At 44.6% G+C, this 15,138-nt stretch overlaps 1 protein-coding gene across 1 annotated transcript in view; it reads right to left on the bottom strand.

The window, feature by feature from the left end:
• Positions 1 to 224: 224 nt before the first annotated feature.
• LOC124551110 (esterase FE4-like) overlaps positions 225 to 15,138 on the bottom strand; it is a 127,522-nt gene continuing 112,608 nt past the window's right edge. The window contains exon 10 of the mRNA XM_047126049.1: positions 225 to 585. Within this exon, the coding sequence (XP_046982005.1) occupies positions 432 to 585 (154 nt within the window). The 3' untranslated portion in view covers positions 225 to 431. The remainder of the gene's footprint in view (positions 586 to 15,138) is intronic.

Genomic DNA, 15,138 nt, shown 5'->3' with positions numbered 1-15,138 from the left:
ATGATCGTAAATTCGTAGGGATCTAGAGCGTAGATGCAGTAAATACAAGAAATATGATTATATTTAGCGTACACAGTCGCAGGTTCAAGGTCCATAATGGACAAGATAGAAGCTTAAATATCGAACTCTTCCGACATTGAGGTTGCTTACCGTCAGGAAAGCTGAGACAGCTGGCTATTGGAATGGCATCATTGGCCGCCTGTGAGTAATTAAAAATGAGAAAGTAAATAGTACTGTTTTATTTAATGAAATGGTAAGTGTACACTGGTGGTCTTTTACACAACCGTAATTGATTAAATATTGGTTGAACTTCGAGGATTTAGGTGTACATGAACCACAAGTTTATCTCGTCGCGATGAAGTGTTGGAAATTTCTCTCTCGTCAGAAGGTTTCTGCGACTTCCCCTGATGCTGCTGTTTGCTGCACTGCTGCTAGCTGCCGTACCGGTCGTAGAGTTTCTCCCAGAAGGCCACCCGCTCCTCAAATGGCCGCTTGGCTATGGTCAGCCCGTCGCTGGTGACGTGCAGGTAGGACTGGTCCTGCTCTGTGAAAGGCGGCCATGAAACCTCAGAGTCGGTCACTTTCCTGCGCACACCAAAGGCAAAGTTCCTCACAAGCAGAAAAAGACATACACATAGCAGAAATAGTGTTAAGTAGTTCTTGTAGGTGCTTCATGAGATACGTCTGGAGTAGGATGATGTCTTATTCAGCTTCGACGTCACGTCTTTCACTCGACAGCGACATGGTGAAACCGCATCGACACGCGCTCACCACCACTTGTTTGGTTCTAAGAACAGACTGACTGAATCGCTATGGTCCCCTCTAGAGCTAGGCATCGCTAGCATGAACAGAACAATACGAGGAAACAACTTTCGAAACAACGTGCTCGAAACGAAAGGCGTTTGATACACACTCCACAAAAAAACGTGTCACTGTCTGTAAACCCTGTAACGGTCTAGCATTGCAACGCTTAAGTTTGCAGTTTGCCTCAGAGGTGCCTACAACCGTCCTCTAATGATGGAAAATCGTGACGTCCTCCGACGTCACCCGCGAGCTAGGCGGCACTTCAAACAGTAAGGCGTCGACACATGTGGAAGAAGGCCACAGCTCACACGTTCATTTGAGGTCTAAGGTGCGTTAAGGAAATCATATTGGCACCAATTTCTCCACAAGTCTGGCTAAAGCGTTCTCGGACGTCTCACAGGATGGGAAGGTCGTCGTGTCCCCACTTACCCACATTTCAGCCCTTCTACTTACGCCTCTGCAGTGGATGTCGGAATGCCGACACCCAGCGTTGAAATCAGTCGGGTTTCTTTTGAGTGGTCAGGGAAAACATGTCCGACACGCAATTGAGCAGTATCGACACGAAAATCCCTTCATCTGGGCGTTGATTCCCATAGATTTCGTGGTCGAAAACGACAGTTCATAGTGCGACGAGCAACAGGATGACGTTATTAACAACGTAAAGCACTGCTCAAGGACCCCCCCGCACCTTTTCCCGTGGGCGAGTGAACCTACTCCAAGGAAGATCATGGAGATGCAATCCCAACGTACGTTGTATGATGCATTTGGAGTGCAGACCGACCACATTTATTACTGTTGTGTACATAGTTCCACGTAGTCAGCGCGTACACAACTTTCCCACTAGAGCGCGCCCCGCTAAGCACAACAGCGGAGGCGCAGCGCTCGTCCGTCTCCGCACTACGAGATGGCGCTGCCATAGAGACGGACCAAATTATGCTTCCGCCGATCTGCATATTAATATGTAACGCAGCCAATGAGATTGCTGCTAACGTAGAACCTTTTCTCCTCGTGGATCACACTCGCGCAGTGCTACATGAACACGCGAGGTATTATAACGAGTGTACAGACCTCCGATTAGTCAGTGTGCATTTGTGTGCACCAGTCTGTACCAGTCTACATTAGTCTGTACCAGTCTGTACGAGTTCTACATTTGTCTGTACCAGTCTATAGTCAAGTTTCAGTCTGCGGCTAATAAGATTACCATATTCCTGTACATAGCCATGAAGATAAATGTATAGACACTTTTGTCAAGTATCAGAGATATATGTGAGAAGAAGAGTAACGTACCCACACCAAAGGACTTCAGATTGTCAATTGTAAATAGCCCCCAGAACCAAGTTAAGTAATTTTTATGCTTGCTATTATTTTAATAAATGTGTGTGAAAATTAATCAAGTTCTGTTTAAAGTTGGTCACCGTGAATCTGCTACTCTAAGCGTGCAAGTGGCATTTCTATCGTCTGACCTAAAGGCAGAAGATAAACACGCCACGATAAGACCACGAGACATATTGCTGACACTCGCCTACTTCGTTAGAGCGACAAGTCAAATAATCTGATGGTGTCTGTACTGAAGGTCTTACAGTACGCACACCACAATTACGCAGGGTGGAAGCGGTAATGACAGCTCAAAACTATTCAAGATGTCCAAGTCTCTAGCACGTTCATTTATATCGTGCTGAACAAAGGTTGGAAGTTGGCACCGAGGAAGTTGTCGACTGGGTGACGAGGGGGGCGTGGAGAGCGGGGGAAGCGCTTTAGAGGGACACTTTGCCTGACAGGAAGGGAAGGGGGATGATTTAGAGGGGCCGTTTGCTGTTTTGTTCACATGTAGCTCAGTGTTGCACTCTTCCGTGATCAATGCACTGGAGGGAGCAAAACAGGAGGGCTGAAAGAGCATAAACAACTTTTGCTGCTTCAGATCTTGTCCACAGTTTGCCTAACGGTTTTGAACGATCCCTATTCGTCCCAACTACCAGAGCTGTGCTGGCGTATGCCTTCACGAGCACGCCGATCGGCACTAGGAAACATTATGTAGAAGGCATAGAACCAGGCGCGCCTATGACAAGAGAAGACCAAGACACACCATCAGGCTACGCGCCGACAATGTCCCTTGGGCAGCGTGCACACAGGCTGTCTTCTCACTCTCTCGAGCTCAATACCACAGTACGTCGCGTCGGAACTCAGTTCGCACTGCACTTGAGTACGTCGCACTGTGCTCTAGCCTTACACAGTGATAGTCGTCGTCTCGGACCTTAGCTAGCTGTTAAGGAACGTTAGTCGTCGTACATAGTTGTGATATGGACACGGAGAAGACTGAAGAATTAGTACATGTTATTTGATTGCTTTTAACCACAGATCTTTATATCGGACATCACTGAAGTTAAGCACTGAGTTGGTTCCTGTAATAAAGTGTATTTTTCATAGTACACTCCAAAGGATACGGACCACGTTCAGTCGGGGTGCAGCCCCACGATGGCCTTAGAGTAGGCTTGGGGTTTGATCGTCTCCGGAGTGTAAGCAATGACGAACGTTGTCAAGAACGTCTCCTGTTGCTCATTGCACTGAGAACTGTTGTTTTCCATCGCGAAATATGTGAGAATCAACGCCTCAAGGAAAGAGACGCTTTCTTTGACGGCCTTTATGCCACCAATTGAAGGCATAAAGGCTGTATATGAGTCAGCGATCATTTTATTTTTAGCACTTTTATTTTCGCTTATCCGTCTTGATCACATAGATTTCTTTACACTTTATGACCGGTTTCGGCTTTTCGCCGTCATCAGATCTGTCGTACATATAAATATTGCGTTAACGACCAGGTTCAATTAATTAAGATTAAATCTATACAAGTCTTAGTGATGCATGAAATATAAAATATAAAATATTTATAGCCATGTATGGCAGTCATACATACCGTTAAAATATTCTGGTATAAATCATCGTCAAGTTAAACACGTGCGTGCTGCCAGGACTGTGATGAATTTTACAACGGTAAGACAGGAAGAAATTTCCAACTAGTTTTAGAGAACATACATATAATCAAAATAAGAGTGCTTTCGGTACACATCTGGACAGAGAAAGACATTCGGTAGGACGTATAGAGAGTAATATGAAAGTGTTGCATAGGGCGCCAAAGGGACAGTTACGGAACATGCTCGAAGAAATGGAGGTTTATGAGCACAGGAAACAACAACCGAAATTACTGCTTAATGAACAGAACGAGTTTAACCTGAATGCTTACTTTGATATATTCAGAGACCTACTAGTTTGAGTAGCGTGGAGCACCCCAACGGATTAGCGTGTGCCGGCCGCCGGCGACAAGGAGACTGAGCCGTCCTCCGTGAGCTCAACCGCACGAAAACAAGGAAGTCATGCAGAGAAGTCACGACATATTCGGCATCGATACTGCACTCTAATATAATATCGATTATCAATTTTCTATTTTTAATTAATGGTCACTAATTTATTAAGTATATTATGGTTTCGTTCACTGTTAACTGACATAAGGATAGAAGATTTTGTGATTTTTTTTTATTTTTATTTTTTAATTTATACTTTTTATACTGTTTTAATGACAGACGCTCGTTTAGCCAAGGGGGAAACCTTTTTTAACTAAAGACAATGCATACCGCATTTTATTCTTTATGTTGGCGACTCTGGTTTACAAGGTACTCTGGATAAAGTGCCCTCTGCTGGCATTAAGTTTTTGTACACTACCGGCCATTAAAATTGCTACACCAAGAAGAAATGCAGATGACAAACGGGTATTCATTGGAGAAATATATTATACTAGAACTGACATGTGATTACATTTTCACGCAATTTGAGTGCAGAGATCCCGAGAAATCAGTACCCAGAACAACCACCTCTGGCCATAATAACGGCCTTGATACGCCTGGGCTTTGAGTCAAACAGAGCTTGGATGGCGTGTACAAGTACAGCTGCCCATGCAGCTACATCACGATACCACCGTTCATCATGAGTAGTGACTGGCGTATTGTGACGAGCCAGTTGCTCGGCCACCATTGACCAGACGATTTCAGTTGGTGAGAGATCTGGAGAATGTGCTGGTCAGGGCAGCAGTCGAACATTTTCTGTATCCAGAAAAGCCCGTACAGGACCTGCAACATGCGCTCGTGCATTATCCTGCTGAAATGTAGGGTTTCGTAGGGATCGAATGAAGGATAGAGCCACGGGTCGTTACACATCTGAAATGTAACGACCACTGTTCAAACTGCCGTCAATGCGAACAAGAGGTGACCGAGATGTGTAACCAATGGCACCCCATACCATCACGCCGGGTGATACGTCAGTATGGCGATGACGAATACACGCTTCCAATGTGCGTTCACCGCGATGTCGCCAAACACGGATGCGACCATCATGATGCGGTAAACAGAACCTGGATTCATCCGAAAAAATGACGTTTTTCCATTCGTGCACCCAGGTTCGTCGTTGAGTACACCGTCGCAGGCGCTCTTGTCTGTGATGCAGCGTCAAGGGTAACCGCAGCCATGGTCTCCGAGCTGATAGTCCATGCTGCTGCAAACGTCGTCGAACTGTTCGTGCAGATGGTGGTTGTCTTGCAAACGTCCCCATCTGATGACTCAGGGATCGAGACGTGTCTGCACGGTCCGTTACAGCCATGCGGGTAAGATGCCTGTCATCTCGACTGCTAGTGATACGAGGCCGTTGGGATCCAGCACGGTGTTCCGTATTACCCTCCTGAACCCACCGATTCCATATTCTGCTAACAGTCATTGGATCTCGACCAACGCGTGCAGCAATGTCGCGATACGATAAACCGAAATCGTGATAGGCTACAATACGACCTTTATCAAAGTTGGAAACGTGATGGTACGCATTTCTCCTCCTTACACGAGGCATCACAACAACGTTTCACCAGGCAACGCCGGTCAACTGCTGTTTGTGTAAGAGAAATCGGTTGGTAACTTTCCTCATGTCAGCACGTTGTAGGTGTCGCCACCGGCGCCAAGCTTGTGTGAATGTTCTGAAAAACTAATCATTTGCATATCGCAGCATCTTCTTCCTGTCGGTTAAATTTCGCGTCTTTAGCACGTCATCTTCGCGGTGTAGCAATTTTGATGGCCAGTAGTGTATAAATACTGAAGCAATCTGAGTTTAGCACGCACATATTTAACTTGACGTTAATTTATATCAGAATATTTTGACTGTATGTATGACTGCCATAATGGGTATAAATATTTTATATTTTATATTTCATGCATTACTAACGTATAGATTTAATCTTAATTAATTGAACCTGGTCGCTTACACAATATTTATATTTACAACAGATCCGAAGATGGCGATAAGCCGAAATCGGTCATCGGCCACCCATAAGAAAACCGTGTCATTTCAACGCTGGGCGTTGCGTGTACTGACCTCTGTTGCAGAAGCCTCAAAAGAAAGGGTGAAATGTGGACAAGAGGGTGTGTTACGACCACTGCGTAGTACGAAACGTTCACGATGGCTTTGGGCAGGTCTGGGGTGAAATTTGTTTCCATTGTGACATCACTGACCCACCTCACACCTCACAGCTCACACAAGCTTCTGTGCTGTGGACTTTTTTCCGCATGTGTCGACAACCTGCTGCCTGAAGCGTGCCAGTTCTCAATCCTTTTACACCATACAGGAGAAGGGTTCAGCCCTCTTCATGTTAATCTCAAACTTACACGTTGCTGTAGGAGACAATTACAGGGTTTCCAACAGTGATACCTTTTTGTGCAGTGTCTATGTGGACGCCACGTAGTTGGTTTGGCCGCACACTTAAGAAAACCGACAAGAATTACTGTGCCACTTTAACAGCCTACACGACAACTTGAGGTTCAGCAACGAATACCTACCGTGAGTCTGATAAGTATTCCTGGTGGCATGCTGGGACATTCTGTCTGCAGTAAGAAGATTCACACGGAGCTGCACCTAAACGCCAATAGATGCCTGCGTCCAGCGCAACGCAAATCTGTGTTCAATACCGTGACACAGTCAGCGTGAGCCATATGCCACAAGCAAAGTCGGCCTGCCGAATTACAGCTCTCCAGCCGAACAGGAACAAGAAAGGAAAGAACGCAGAAGAAGAAGCGAAGCGACTGGCCTTCCTTCCGTAGCCAGCGCCCCCCGCATCTCAAGGTTACCAGGATATTGGAGAAGCACAACGTGAAAATAATTCTTCAGTCACTGGTTAAAATCAAGACTATGGCTGGGTCAGTGAAAGACCAACTAGGGCTACAGGCATGTGGCGTCTGTGGCATCAGTTGCGGGTGTGATAAGCAGTGCATCGGCCAGACACTGCGATGCATCTTACAGTGCTATTCAGAACAGGTGACGAGCGTCAACATCGGCTAAACCGACTGGTACAACAGTGGCTGACTAAAGCATCAACGATGGACGCACGCTTGATTTTGAACATGCAAACATGCAAAGGAACTAATACTAAGACCTGCATCATCAAAGCAGCCTCCTGAAGCACTTGAATAAATGAAGAAAACAGATGGGGAAAAACGACTCAAATTTTGGAATACAGATATTAAAAAAAGGCATTAAAGAACAGCAAGTAGCATATTTGAAGTCTGTACAGACAAACACATCTGGGAAACATACAAAATAAAAAGGAACACCGCGGAACAAATAGAGCACACAAGAATTGTGAGACATATTCATAAGTGTCTTAGAGCACGACGTACGCGGAAGACAACAGTGTGCACACAAAGGTGGAAGAAACACGCAGAAAATGTTGTGGGTAAGGCTAACCAAAGACTGCGTTTTATTGGCAGGACACCCAGAAAATGTAACAGATCTACGCTTGTCCGTCCTCTTTTAGAATACTGCTGCGCGGTGTGGGATCCTTAACAGATAGGACTGACGGAGTACATCGAAAAAGTTCAAAGAAAGGCAGGACGTTTTGTATTATCGCGGAATATGGGAGAGAGTGTCACAGAAATGATACAGGACTTGGGCTGGACATCATTAAAAGAAAGGCGTTTTTCGTTGCGACGGAATCTTCTCACGAAATTCCAATCACCAAATTTCTCCTCCGAATGCGAAAATATTTTGTTGACACCGACCTACATAGTTCTTTCGGCGCGCTATACGAGATTGGAACAATAGAAAGTTGTGATGGTGGTTCGATGAACCCTCTGCCTTAAATGTGATTTACAGAGTATCCATGTAAAGTCATGAAGGCCTTAAGAAAGGAAGAAAAATACACTGCCTCATTGCGTCAATGAACAATGGATAGATGACTATTTATCCTTATAGTGTACATAGAAGGACGTGGATGAAACAGTATGTATAATGGAAAGTAGATCCAGTTACTATGTGGAGCTACAAGATGATCTGGAAGACATGAAGAACAGGAAAGCTACTGGAATACATAGAACAATTGCAGAATTAAATATGGAGGCTTACCACTATACGAAAAACTTTTTAAATTAATAAAGGGATGTTGGACGAACTGCAAGACCCTAGACGCTTGGTATACAGCAGAAGTAATCTCTCTTTTCAACGTATTGACTATAAAAACTGCAGTGGCATGAGTATCTTTAACAACTGCTACAAAGTATTTTCAAAGATAATCAATAACCGCGTGAAGAGTATCACAGAAGCTCTTATTTCTACAGAACAAAACGGGTTTAGATTAGTTCGTTCACGCACAGAAAATGTGTTTGTGATTAAAAACATTGTACAAAAACGCAGAGAATTTAATACAGAAACCCATATGGCGTTTATCGGCCATTAGGAGGATTTTGATGGTATGAGCCGCGACAGCCTATTCATTGTTATGTTTGGATGTGGATTATTCATTGTTATGTTTGGATGTGGATATCCTTATAACCTAATAGGCGTACTGGACATGTTTTACAAAAATACGCCACTGTATATAAACACAGATAGGAAGTGATTAGAAGAAGTAATTATTAACCAAGTTGCTAGACAAGGATATGGACTATCACCCACACTTTTTATATTTACATTGACTTCATTCTTCGTAAACGGAAATGTAAAGTAAAAGAAACTAAGGTAACGAATGAGGAATGCTTGAACGTACTTTTGTTTGCAGATTATCTCGTTATCATTCAAAACAATAGAGACCACCTCTAAAAGTTAGTATACCAGCTCAATGAAAAATGCAAGAAATAGCACTTTAAAGATTCTAGTAATAAAACAGAAATAGTGGGGTTGATAGGAACATACCCAGTCAGATCAATAATTGTTTTGGATAATTCAGTTTCATTGCAAGTCTCCCACATCTCTTATTCAGGCTGTGCTGTAGGTTTAAGCTGTAATGCAAGCTTTTATTTTGACTCTGATGTGGGAAACGAAATTCTATAAAATGATGGCGAAACCTGTGTTATTTTATGGGAGTGAAAGCTGACTTACTACAAGAAACATCTCCTTGAAAGGTTGCGACAACTCGACGCCACGAATCGGCGGATAACCCGAGACGATTTCGTCAGTAGCTATTTGAAACTTCCTGTCAGTTGTACTCAGTAGTCCAGTGAAACTGTCAGAAAAAGAGCCTGTACCTTGCAAAAGGTGGGGTAGAAGATTTTATTTTTTTAACGCGTTCATATTGTTGGAAAGGTTAGAAAACCAAGTTTTGCCAACAAAATTTCTCTTGGGAAAACTTTCTGCAGTCAAAAAACTTCGAAAATTTCGGACTTTTTTCAGTTTTTTCAAAATATCTCAGTTTCATTTGCTCCTATCGCTTTGATGTCTATTTTCTTTTTAAAGAGCACAAAATTCTCTACAAACTTGATTCTTACCATTTTTTTCTAGTCCCAGTATCTAAGGCGCTACAGCACGTCAAAAAATACCAATTTTTCAAATTTCGAGCAAAGAATAGTTGGTGACAATTTCCACGATGTAAAGTTCCGTAGAAAAGAAAAAATTGTGACTCTCCTTTCTGCGTTAAATTCTGTAAAAGCTGGGAGCACTAAAATTACTCCTGTTGATCCTTTAACTCTTTTCCAAAGGATTTGTTTAATGAAACAAAGTGAAGAAGAGTTAAAAGCCTTTCTGAAATATGAACTTGCTCCTTACCAAATGTCCCTATTCACAGAAAACGGCATGCGAAAAGGAACAAAATCTTCATTCTACAATGCCTTCGTTCCAGTGGAAGATGTGAAGTCAGGTGGACCGAGTAAATTTTTTGTCATTGATGGAGGGTACCTTCTCCACAAAGTGACTTGGACTCGAAACGTTTGCTTCAAGTCAATAGCCCAAAGCTATGTTTCTTACCTGCAACGTCATTTTGGATCTCAATTTGCTATTGTACTTGATGGGTATCCATGTGAGGGAGACAAATGTAGCACAAAGAGTGCTTAGAGGATTCGTAGGTCCAAACAACATTCTTCGGTTGACGTTGTGGTTGAATCAAAGATGGTGAACCAAGTCCCTCAGGACAAGTTCTTGTACAACGAACGAAACAAGATGCGTTTGATCACATTTCTTAAAATGGAATTTCTGGAGTGTAGCATTGAAGTGCACCAGGCACAAGAAGATGCTGACTTTATAATTGTAACATCCGCCATTTCAAGAACCAAAGTTTTTGGAAGTGTTGTCATTGTAGGAGAGGATGTTGATCATGTTCCATAACAGAGAAATTGAATACCTGAAAGTGAGGTGGTAAATTCCAACTTATAATATGATGTATAATGTATTTATACTACGCAAACAGAAACTGAAAAAATAATGTTAAAAAATAAGGTATCTTGCCACTATGCTCAAAATTTGAAAAATTGGTATTTTTGAGGCGTTGTAGCGCCTTAGATATTGGGAGTAGAAAAAAATGGCAAGAATCAAATTTGTAGAGAATTTTGTGCTCTTTAAAAAAGAAAATAGACGTTAAAGCGATAGGAGCAAATGAAACTGAGATATTTTGAAGAAACTGAAAAAAGTCCGAAATTTTCGAAGTTTTTTGACTGCAGAAAGTTTTCCCAAGCGAAATTTTGTTGGAAAAACTCGGTTTTCTAATCTTTCCAACCATATGAACGAAAAAATAAACTCTTCTACCCCACCTTCTGCAAGGTATATCTACTATTTGACTGGACTACAGTTGATTCGTGCGAGAAGGTTTCCGACGTGATTAGCGGCGCACTACGGGAATTAACAGATTTTGAACGCGGAATGGTAGTTGGAGTGGATGCATGGGATATTCTGTTGTAACCGCCACAGGAATGGTCGCGGGGTTGCCGCTAAGGAAAACGCGGCGGGCCCGAACGGGACCGGCCTGCGAACAACAAAGGGAATGGACGGACAGGCACGACGACGGACAACAGCGAGAGACACCAAGATCAACAACAAAGTATTAAGCAACGGAGTCACAACGTCGCGAAATCAAAACGACGTCCACTCGTAAACGGGAAGTAAGCACACACAATGTAAACGCGATGTCTGTAACCAAGATATCAACCGACTGAACGCGAATACCAGACTGCCCTCCTGAGTTTTTTTTCTTTATTGTTATTTTAATACCTTCACAATAAAGGTAGGCCGGCAGCGGCCATCTACGCCGCTCTTCTGCCACAGTGAACACATACAGGAAAACAGAAAGACATAAAAACAAACAAACATGGTGGACAAGAACGGGAGGCAGACATAGTAAATGTTGTGTCTAGACAAGACAGCCTAGACACAATGAGAGGACCACGCGCTAAGCTAAAGAAGGATGGCGTGAGGTCTGAAACAGGATACGTAATGAATGCTATAAAGAAAAGCACGTAGCTTCTGGAATACTTAACTTTAATCCATCCTTGTGGTACATCTGGAGATTGTGGCGATACAAGTGAGACTCTTTAGATACATGCAATGTTACTAATGGCGCCTTGCTAGGTCGTAGCCATTGACTTAGCTGAAGGCTATTCTAACTATCTGCTCTGCAAATGAGCGAGGCTTCGTCAGTGTCGTCGCTAGCAAAGTCGTCCGTACAACTGGGGCGAGTGCTATCCCGTATCTCGAGACCTGCCTTGTGGTGGCGCTCGGTCTGCGATCACACAGAGGCGACACGCGGGTCCGACATGTACTAATGGACCGCGGCCGATTTAAAGCTACCACCTAGCAAGTGTGGTGTCTGGCGGTGACACCACAGTAAAAATAAATGAAGCCATTCACGGACGCACTGTTTGGATAAAAAACGTTTATAACTGTACACAACGGGGTAGAATACGTTCACACACGTGAACGGAGCAACGCAAACGGAGAGACACTGAAGCACTGATGCGCAAACACACACGAGCACTGGTGACGATGTCCAGCACACGAAGATGCAGTGCTCACACACAAAGCAGGGGACCTGCCAAAGGGAAGAGTGAGGGTAGGAGGGAGGGTGGTGATGCCAGTGGGAGAAGAGAAGGGAGGGGAGGGAAGAGGGTAGGGGGGGATCGTGGAAGCCCGGAGGGAGGGGGAGGGAGGAAGAGAGGAGGGAGAGAAGAGGGTGCCCTGGAGGAAAAGCACAGGGGGAGGAAGGGGAGGATCAAAGTTGGTAGGAGGGGTAGGTGGAGGGGATGAGGGCATCATCATGGAGGGGGAGTTGGCGGAAGCCACCTTGGGCAAAGGTATGGAGTATGGAGAGACGGAGAGCGGGTGGGATGTGGGAGTACAGGCGCGGCGGCGGACGGGGGTGGGACAAAATATGAACCTATCATCAATCCAACAGACCATCAAACCCTCTTCCCCCGCTGAGTGAGAGGCAGCTGCCTCGCTGTCGCTATTGGCCGCTGGGACCACGTGCTCCACAGTTATAGACTCGAGGCCAGGAGCGCGTGCAGCCATGGCTTACAGCGCAACTGCTGCAGAGACTAGTGGTCATCGAGTTCTATGCCGTCTGGCGCGGATTCGACACCCGCGGCGCTCGGTAGCAGACATTCCTTTTCGTAAATCGTTAGGAAATACAACATTCCAAGATCCATGCCGAGAATACCACATTTCAGGCATTACCCCTCACCATGCACAATGCTCTTGGTAGACGGCCTTCACTTAACGACCGACAGCTGCAGCCTTGGCATAGGGTTGTCAGTGCTAACAGTCATTAACACACAAGCAACACTTCGTGAAATAACCGAAGAAATCAATATAGAGACGTATGACGAACTTATCCGTTAGGATTGTGCGGCGAAATTTTCCGTTAATGGGCTATGGCAGCAGACGACGAACGAGAGTTCTTTTGCTAACAGCATGACGTCGCCTGCAGCGCATCTCCTGTGCTCGTGACCATATCAGTCGGACCCTAGACGAGTGGAAAACCATGGGGTGATCAGATGAGTCCCAGTTTCAGGCCGGCCAGGGTGACCGAACGGTTTCAGGCGCTACAGTCCAGAACCGCGTGACCGCTACGGTCGCAGGTTCGAATACTGCCTCGGGCATGGATGTGTGTGATGTCCTTAGGTTAGTTATGTTTAAGTAGTTCTAGAGGACTGATGGCTTCAGCAGTTATCCCATAGTGCTCAGAACCATTTTTGAACCCAGTTTCAGTTGGTAAGAGCTGGTGGTAGGGTTCGTCTGTAGCATAGACCCTAAGAAGCCATGGACACAGGTTGTGAACAAGCCACTGTGCAAGTTGGTGGTGAGTCCATTATGATGTGCGCCGTGTTCACGTGGAATGGACTTGGTGCTTTGGTCAAACTGAACTCATCATTGACTGGAAGTGGTTATGCTGAGCTACTTGGAGACCATTTGCAGCTGTTGTTGATTTCGTATTCCAACACCTAGCCTAATTTGTTCGCAACTGGTTCGAAGTACATTCTGGACAATTCGAGCGAATGATTTGGTCATCCAGATAGCCAAATATGAATCCCAGCGAACATATATGAGAGATAATCAAGAGTTTAGTTCGTACACAAACTTTTGCACCGGCAACGCTTCCGCTATTATAAAAGAGGCAACATGAATCAATTTTCCTGCAGGGGACTTCCGACTTCCTCACTCATTGCCATGCTGTGCTACGCAGGGCAAAAGGCGGTATGGCACGGTATTAGTAGGTATCGCATGACTTTTGTCAACTCTAGCGCACAATTTCTACTTAGTTTGGAGGAACGTTGATGAAGTGAAGATGGTCTGCCTCCTTTTTTTTTTTTTTTTTTTTTTTTTTGGCTCCTCTACGGCGTGCTACAGTGCTGCGCCACGGAGGTTTAATGACTAGCCGTCCCACAGAGCGTCTGAAACCCGCACAGACTCACCCAAAGAGTCGGCACAATAGCTTAACTATGTATTTTGAGAAAAGGAACCAACAGTAGGAAATGAGTACTTTGGGTATAACCAATCTTTGTCGACACCTGTCACCTCCTCCCCTCCCCTCCTCTTTTCTTTCAATCCTTATAACTCGAGAGCTCGGACCGTGAAAAGTTTTGGTGACAGGTTTGGAGATCGAAGGAGATGTTATGGAATGGGGCGAAATAAGCTAATGGAGCACAACATTACAGCGACGTGCTTAATAGCGAGTTGATCCATCTTTGGGAGTCAGTACAGCAGCGACTGTGCCTGACATTGATTCGACAAGTCCTTGGTATGTTTTCGGAGATACATGTTACCAGGTTCTACGTAAAGGACACGCAGTTCCCGTAAATTACACGCCAGTGGTTTGTGGACGTGGAATCGGAGCCAAACGAAGGAAGGCAGCCAGCATGTTGGCGATTGCGCCACCTCTGGGAGACTGATAGCACCCAAGACGTGTCCTGTACTGTTCAGATCAAGAGAATCTGGTGGTCAAGACATCAAAGTGTGTTCACTATCATGTTCCTCAAACCATTATGGCATTCTGGCCGTGTGACATGAACAGGTATCCTGTCAGGGAATATACAGGGTGTTACAAAAAGGTACGGCCAAACTTTCAGGAAACATTCCTCACACACAAAGAAAGAAAATATGTTATGTGGACATGTGTCCGGAAACGCTTACTTTCCACGTTAGAGCTCATTTTATTACTTCTCTTCAAATCACATTAATCATGGAATGGAAACACACAGCAACAGAACGTACCAGCTTGACTTCAAACACTTTGTTACAGGAAATGCTCAAAATGTCCTCCGTTAGCGAGGATACATGCATCCACCCTCCGTCGCATGGAATCCCTGATGCGCTGATGCAGCCCTGGAGAATGGCGTATTGTATCACAGCCGTCCACAATACGAGCACGAAGAGTCTCTACATTTGGTACCGGGGTTGCGTAGACAAGTACAGTACATATTGACGAAACTAAAATGAGCTCTAACATGGAAGTTAAGCGTTTCCGGACACATGTCCACATAACATCTTTTCTTTATTTGTGTGTGAGGAATGTTTCCTGAAAGTTTGGGCGTACCTTTTTGACATGATGAGATG

The sequence above is a fragment of the Schistocerca americana genome, chromosome 9 (genome assembly GCF_021461395.2).
Source record: "Schistocerca americana isolate TAMUIC-IGC-003095 chromosome 9, iqSchAmer2.1, whole genome shotgun sequence".
NCBI lineage: Eukaryota > Metazoa > Arthropoda > Insecta > Orthoptera > Acrididae > Schistocerca > Schistocerca americana.
The sequence above is the reverse complement of the archived record's forward strand: the minus strand, read 5'-3'. Positions and strand labels throughout refer to the sequence as shown.